The sequence below is a fragment of the Equus przewalskii genome, chromosome 21, assembly GCF_037783145.1.
Source record: "Equus przewalskii isolate Varuska chromosome 21, EquPr2, whole genome shotgun sequence".
Taxonomy (NCBI): domain Eukaryota; kingdom Metazoa; phylum Chordata; class Mammalia; order Perissodactyla; family Equidae; genus Equus; species Equus przewalskii.
The window spans coordinates 22,247,732-22,255,839 of NC_091851.1; the positions used below are offsets into that span (position 1 = coordinate 22,247,732).

The 8,108-nt window shown below is 39.1% G+C and overlaps 1 protein-coding gene across 1 annotated transcript; it reads right to left on the minus strand.

The window, feature by feature from the left end:
* Positions 1-206: 206 nt before the first annotated feature.
* Positions 207-7,598, minus strand: DEFB125 (defensin beta 125). Its single transcript, XM_008529307.2, has 2 exons — positions 7,247-7,598; positions 207-798 (listed from the first exon to the last, which is right to left on the minus strand). Exons 1-2 carry the CDS (start codon positions 7,302-7,304, stop codon positions 458-460), a joined length of 399 nt encoding a protein of 132 aa, XP_008527529.2. The 5' UTR covers positions 7,305-7,598; the 3' UTR covers positions 207-457.
* Positions 7,599-8,108: the final 510 nt, after the last annotated feature.

The following is an 8,108-nucleotide window of genomic DNA, read 5'->3' on the forward strand; positions in this document are numbered from 1 at the left end:
AAAAGGTGGGGGTGGGAAAGGGAGGAGTTGTCTGGAACTTTTCATGTGCCTTCACAGGTTTTTCCATATATGATACTAGTAGCTCAGGCGTTACTAAAATAAAAATCTTCGTCTCAACCAAAAAAGCAGCTCCAAAATGTGGCCTTCAATTTTTCTTTTTTGCGCGGAAAAACACAGACACACAAATGTTCACTTGAGACCAAATATTAGATCATATATTTTAATACATTGGAGGAGGACAAAGAATTAAGTGCAATAAAGAGAATCCTTGTATCTTCTTTACACTTCTCTTTATACGCTTTTAATTGTAAGTTAGCTCTCTTGGCTCTTGTCTTGGCAGTAGCATTATGTCCATCTCCATGTCGTCTCATCCCCAATAGAGTTGTCCGCAGTGAAATAACATCAGTAGAATTCTTCCTGCTGGTCCCCTCTAGCACCCCATACCCAGAAGGAAATGTTAATTACCAGTGTTCTCAGGAGAATGTGATGCAGCCTGGGGAGAAGTTGCTGGCATGGTAGTAACAGTTCCAGGTACTGTGCTTTCTTCAGTCTCAGATGTGTCAATTGCTACTGAATCATCTAACCCAGATACGGGGGAATTAGGGAAAAAATTCATAGTTACATCTTCTATAGGCGTTCTCGGAGGTAGTGGCCGTGGAGTGTAATCCTCCTCACTCGTTATGGGAATGCAGCATGATAGCTTATTCATACAAAGAAGTTTGTACCTTTCAACATGTAAACATTTTTGTCTGCAACGTCCTACATTGTTCTTCCAACATTTTTTGACTTCCCAGCCAGCTGCAGGGGATAAACAAATGGGTGAAGTTTTTAAATCTAGCAATAACATGATAAACATTAATTTAAAAAATTGGCAATTACTACTACTGCCATCTTAAGAAATATGATAACAAATACTACAAGCCATTGAGAGAGACAAAAAAGAAAACTAAAGGTGTATATTAAAAATTGTGGGGGAGAGAGAACGAAAGAGAGAGACAGAGACAGAACAAAAGACAGAATGAAGAGGAGGAGGAGGAGGAAGAAGAGAAAGCAGGTAGATATATTTAGAGCTGATATTTAAGCCAAGGCAAGAAGGATGAAAGGAGCCAGCAAAGTCCACAGAGGGTAAAGATTATTTCAGGAAAGGCCACCAATGCTCAGTCCCAGTGCTGAGAAACTGCATGCTATCTTTAAAGTATTTGGAGAAAGCCGATGAGTCTAAAGTGTAATGTACAAAGAGCAAAGGAGCATGAGATGAAATGAGCTTGAAGTATCAATGCCATCTCCCAGTCACTTTAGGCCATCATTAAGCATTTTCATCTATTTCAAAACATAAAGTGAGTTAAGCTACTATGTTTTAAATGGTTAGTTAGGATTTCATGTGGAAATCAGATTAGAAAAAAGAAAAAAGAACCAGGGAAACATGCTAGAGTCTTTGCCAGGTAGGAACAATGGTGGCTGGCAATGAAAATTGTGGAATGAAGAGGACAGATTAAGACATTGATTGTTTGGATATAAGGTCAGAGGAAGATGGAGAAATCAGATTGCATTACTACCTTTCTGAACTTAGATAGAGGACATTAGTGATACTTGCTATTCACAGAATAGTGAACTGAGGAAATGATGAGATTTGGAGGGAAGAGAAACAGGTGGGTTAAGTATTTGCTTTGAGGCATATAACATATAATATACCTAGGAGGTCAAGAAGGCAAGGGGAAAGACCTGTAGGATCTCAGCAGAAAAGATCGGACTCTAGATGTAAAATTTGGAATCACTGCTAATGGATAGTATTTAAAACCACAGTAATGGATAAAGTATAGTGAGTTGGAATAACGTCAAACAAGAGGGGGCCATAATTAAATTTTGATGAGTGTCACTACTGAGAGCTCAGATAAGACAAAAAGACTCAAAAGGAATAACCAGGTAAGTCAGAGCTAAATGGGAGAATGAGACACTAGGGAATTAGATTCATTTTCCCAAAAGCAGACCTTGGGAAAAAATTTGAGTATAATAATTGAGTTGAGAGGCATTTCCCACCCCCAAAGTCAGTTTGGAAATGGGCAAGTTAGGGAAGTAAGAAAGCGAGGAAGAGGAGAGTTACACAGTTGGTTCTACTGTGGTCGACTAGAGCACACCCTATGGGGAGCTCTGCAGCCAAAGTAGGAAACAAGCCTCAAAGTCGTCCTTCTTGAGGGTCAAAGGACTGGAAGGTTTATCCACCATCCTGCTAGCCAACCATCCTGCCAGCCAAGAGTTGATAGATTACCCCAGAGTGAGCTGATAATTCCTTGTCATTTCTGGATTTCCCTGTGCAGGGATATTTTGCCATCAATCAGCCATGCTTTGGGGATACTGCTAGTGGCAGATCAGCCTGGTATGCATGAAAATGGCAAATGCCAAAGGCATACAAGGAACGTTGTATCAGACATGACTGTATTGTGCGAGAGAGGAAAATGTTTCTTAAAAGAGTGAGCAGACATTTGTAAGCAAATACTGCTGAAACGTTGAGCAAGATGAGGCCAGAAGTGTCCATTGTATTTAACATGATGAGTGCCACTGGTAACCTCGAGAGGAGCAGTTTCAGAGTGGTAGGAAGAAAAGAAACAAAAGCGAAGTTGGCTGAAATGTGAAGGACTTAAGAAGTGGAAGTAGCACCTGGAGACAAAACTCTTCAGAAGTGTATCTGTGCGGAAGAGCAGAGAAATAGAGAAGTTCTTGGAGGACAATATGGGGTCAAGGGAGGATTTTTTAAGGTTTGTTTTGAAGAATGAGAAATAATAGAGCATGTTTGTTAGCAATTAAGAAGAAACAGGTGGAGGGGAGAGACTAATGTAGAATAGGGAAATGAGACAACAGAAAGGCATAGTCCTTGATAAGGTGACAAGGATCAAATCACAGAGGGCAGACTGACTGAGACGGAGAAGGCACGCTTCCTCAGCTATGTCAGAGGGAAAGAGATGATGGGTGTAAAGGCATTCTGGTATGGATGTTGGCAGTGGTAAAAAGAAAAAGTTCTGCTCGAATTTCTTAAACCATGAAGTGTTGGGAGGGAGAGTCAGGTAGAGGAATGGGGCAGGAGAATAGAAGAGAAAGCTAGTTCAGTACAAAGTAGTTGTCTAGGCAGGAGGGCAGGTGAGCTCCCGGGAGAAATACAGTAGGAATTCTAAGCAGTGTGAGAATTCATTCAAGGGGGGAAGATATGAATCTAAAGTGAACCTAGGCTGCTCCTTCATATGGTCATTTATCAAACACACTACATGACCATCTTGCTCAGCAAATAGCCCGAGAAGTGTCAAAGTTAGTGTATTCCGGGCAGAGGGAGCAGCTGGAGCAAAGGTTCTCAGTGGGGGGAAGCCTGGCATATATGAGGAATAACAAGTAATTCTCAAAACAACATTTTTTGGATTTAATTTGACAATGTATGAAAAGCACCTTTCGTGGTTGACATATATACATCTCACAACAGTTTGGCTCCTATTGCCTCCCCTGGGATGTGTTGGCTCGATCACCCTTCCTCGATGACTCATTCTCTTATTATTTTACTGGCTCAAATTTACTTGCTCATGGTGGAATTTCTGTAAGTTCAAGTGTAGCCATTCTGTGTCTTACATCCAACACAAACTCTAACATTGCGTCTTCATCCTCATTTCTACAAAGATTATTTCTCAATGTTTCTTCTCATCCAGGCGTCCATACTTGAAATCTGAGGACTCCCAGCTCTTCTCTGCCTTTCCCAAGCTCTTTAAACCATCTTGTTCTGTCAGTTCCTCTTCAGAATTGTTTCTCGCTCACGTTGCTCACTACTCCTTTTTCACTATTCCCTCTAGAGTTAAGATTTAGAGCACAGCCCCTCATTCAACAAAGTTTTGAGCCTCTAACTATGGTATAGACTCTACTCTAGGCCCTGAAGCCACATTTGTGAACTAAGGAGACAAAATCACACGGAGCTTACTTTCTAGAAGGGGAAGACAGACAACAAAAAACAAGTAAATTAATTTGTATAATTTATATGTGAGAAGATGATAAGTGGTTTGCAGAAATAAGAGAATAGATTTAAGTGAAGGTATTTGGAGCGTCATGAGGGCAGACGGAAGTTTCTTAAGCAGCAGTTAGCGGATGTCTTGAGAAAAGGTAACAATTAAACAATGACTGAAGAAGGTAAAGGAATTAACCGCACAGTGTCCGGAGCAAGTGCATTCCAAGCAGAGGAAGCAAACAGAACTCTGTGGGTCGAGCAAGCCTGGCGTGTTTGAGGAAGAGCGTTGAGACCAGTGAGGCTGTAGCGAAGGGAGCAAGGACTGGAATAGTAGGAGAGGAGATGAGAGAGGTCATCAGGGCCAGATCGTGGAGGGCAGATGGGCCACTGTAAGGACCCTGGTTATTGTTCTGAGTGAAGTGGGGCCGTGGCAGAGTTTTGAGCAGAAGAGGAACACAGTCAGACTTCCAATGTGAGTGGATCACTCTCTATGCTATCTTGACAATAGACTGCAGGGGTCAAGGGTAGGACAGAGACCTGTGAGGAAGCCACAGCAGCAACAGGTGAGAGAGATCCTGACCTGAGCCAGAGTGGTAGCCGTGAGGGGGTGAGATTGGTTCATTCTGGACATAATCATAATTTGCAGTTAGATGAAATAGACATGAATGTCACAGCTAAAAATATCAAAGGTAATTCCAAGAATAAGGCTTAAGTAATGCAAAGATGGCAATTGGGAATAATTTATAACTAACATGTGGGGTTTTTTTAGAATGACAGCAGTCAGTTTTCCAATCCTCTCAGTCAGGACTTATTATGTTGTTAGGACTTGTGACCTCATCACCGATATCTCAAAATGATAAAACTAGAAAATATGAATAACAATTGTATTATTTCAGTCACATGAGCCATCTAGCCAAAACACTGTCCCATGAGTGAGTTGTCTCTAAAACAGAGAGAGAACTCTCTGTTCTCTTAACTTAATTATATCTATTGACAGCAATCCACTGATGGACAGCTTGGTAAAAAATTTCTTTACGAAACCATCAGATGGTGTCTCACTTGCAAACACACAAAAATAAACTCAAATACATTAAATAGTTAAATTTCAAAGAACCTATAAAGGAAAATCTATAAGTCAACAGGAATACAAACTACCCCCTCAAAATGAGAGGAAAAAAATGGGCAGAACTGCACAATTTGTAGGAAAACTAAACTATGCAATAAATACCTATTTAAAGTTTGACTTCTCCACAATGAAAGAAATAGAAAAAATTATGCATTTAGAGACTTCTTTCATTTTAAAATTTATAATATTCAGACATTGACAGCACACTAAGCAGACAGGAATAAGGTGCTTTTCTAGGAATTTTACCCTGAATGGCTTATGTCTAAAAATGGCTCTATAGATATACTTGTACGTAAAACACAGATATGCTTTTTAGCAAAAATAATAATATAAATGTCCAATTGAGAAATTGGATAAATAATTTACAGAGCATCCATTCCATGAAATTTTATGCAAATATTGAAAGTTCAGTTTTGGTAAAATATTTAACATATGGGAAAATATTAATGATGGAGTAGAAAGTTTAAAAGTAGACTGCATATTTTTATTCACATGGTATTCAAGGAATCTGAGGGAGAGCAACAGAGCAAAACCTTACTGTTACTTCTTTACTATTTCAAAACTTTCCAAAATTTCAGCAAATAGTTCATAATCAGAATGGAGTGTAGGTATTAATTCTTTACCTCACTTACTAAACCAACATGCCTCCATGAGATTCAAGATACAGGATCATAGGCATATTTATGTCCACTTCATGGAAGTGAATATCTTTCTAAGGAAAATATAACATCTCCAAATTTAAAGAGTCCACTTTCTTAGTACATAAAGAACTCTTAAAAATCAATAAAGAAGAGTTCAGAAATCCAATGGAATAGTTGTTCAAACTCATTTATAATTAAAGTGCAATGAATTCAAACAAAAAATGAGACGTTTTCACACATCAAAATGTAATAGTGGAAAGAATGTGATAAAAATAGTGACGAGTGTGTGGGAAGCTGACACTCACAGGAATAATAAGAGTGAAAAGTAGTATAGCTCATTTGGTGGGTTGTTTCACAATCTCGTGTGTGTGTGTGTGTGTGTGTGTGGGTGGGTGTGGGTGTGGGTGTATCTAGTTATAAGTAGAAAGACATACATTTGTTTATAAATTTTCCTTGCTGAGTTGTTTCTGATAATTAAAAACTGGTTTTCCAGCAGTAGTGGGCCGATTAAATTAAGTAAGGAAGTCAACCACCTGCCGTAAGTTCTATGTATGCATTAAATAATGAAGTAGGTTTATATATTGATAAGAAGTCTCTAAGACATACTGCTAGTAATTTACTGAAGAATCCACACGGTTCATTTACATTGGATTTTTAAAAATCTAAGATATTTATGTGTGTGTGTGTATATATATATTTTTTTGTCTCCTAGGATATACAAATAATTGGTAAGATTAATTGATTGATTTAGAGATTGTGAAAGAGAAGACTGAAGAACTGTTACTCTATGGTAGGAGAGTAATTTTCCTCAAACTCATATAAATATATCAATTTCTTGATACTTTTTATCCACTGCCAGTATTATTTTTCAATAAGAAGTAGATAATTTTCAAAAGTAGCATTATTAGAAAGAGGGAGATCATTCTTATTGATATAATATCAGAAGTTCCCTGTTGGTGACTCACCTTTTTACTTTGTCTTAACTTATCCCCACTTCTAACTCAAATTTAGGTTGTGTCTTTCTCATGACAGCTGTGCAGAATCTACAAAGTGTGATGAACTTTTTCACCACATCTCAGATATAAAAATGAGGGCCTCCCTTGAAGGGACTTTTTACAACAGAAGAAAATTCAAGATGATAGTGAGAGTTAAACTAATAAGACATAACAATGAAACAGAGATAGCAATTAAATTTTTAAAATAGAAGTGAAGTGGGGCCGAGTTAACACTGGTTATAAATAGAGAGACGGAAAGGGCTGCTCAGAAGGTTGAGGAAATTCTTGCCTTGGAGAAATGTCTCAGAAGACACCCCAGCTTGATAAGTGTCTCTAACAGATTCTTAGGGAGCAGGGACATGAAGTTGCCGTAAGAAGAGCATTCCTGCTGCTCTTTATTGGCCCAGGGCTCTTCCTGTGGGCCCTTTTTCCCCCTCAAGACACTTGGGAGCTCAAGGTCAACAGCTTATTCTAGTTCCACCATCTCTACATTCTAGAGTTTTATTACCTTTGGTCACCAAAGTTAGTAACCCACAAATAATGAAGGTCAGCATCAGGAGATCCATGGCTTCTGGGAGAGAGGAAGCCTTGTGTCCTGAAGAATCCAAAACACTTGGCACAGCTAGGACGCTAAGTGGTCACCTTTATTGGCCTACCATGGGTGGTGAACCAGAGAGGGGGAGAATGCTATGCCACCCAGAACACTAGACCATTAACTTGCACCACTGAGTGTGCATGACATAATAATGCTCTGTTCTAGAAACTACGAGAGGAAACTGAGGCCTTATGAAATGAATTATAGTCCTGAGGAAGCGTTGGGTCTGATGGAAAGAAACAACTCCCAAAGGAAGTCCTCCTTAACTCTAGATGGGGCCAATTACTTCTCCTCTCTCTTTATGCAGCACCACATATATATACTGCCCCAGTGAAAGCAGAATGCTATGTCAAGATCCCACTTGTTTCACGCCAATAACTTATGACACCCGGTAGAGTGTCCTCCTTTCCATCTGAATGATTGCCCCAATCCATTTTGCATTGATTTTTGTATAAGCTGTGAAGCTTGGTTTGAGATGGACTTTTTTTTCACTGAGGTATCCTATTTTTGCACTAACCATTTGTTGAAAGTATTATCCTTCCTCCATTGAATTGTTCGGCACATTTGTCAAAAATTAGTCGGCTGTCCTTGGTTCTCTATTCTGTTCCATTGATTAGACGCTTATTCTTCTGCCAGAACAACACACTCTTGATTGCTGTGGCTGTGTAACATGTCTTGAGATAGGGTAGTGATTCCTCCTGCTTTATTTTTCTTTTTAAAAATTACTGTAGCTATATTGGTTCTTTTACCTTTCAATAAAAATTGTAGAATAGTC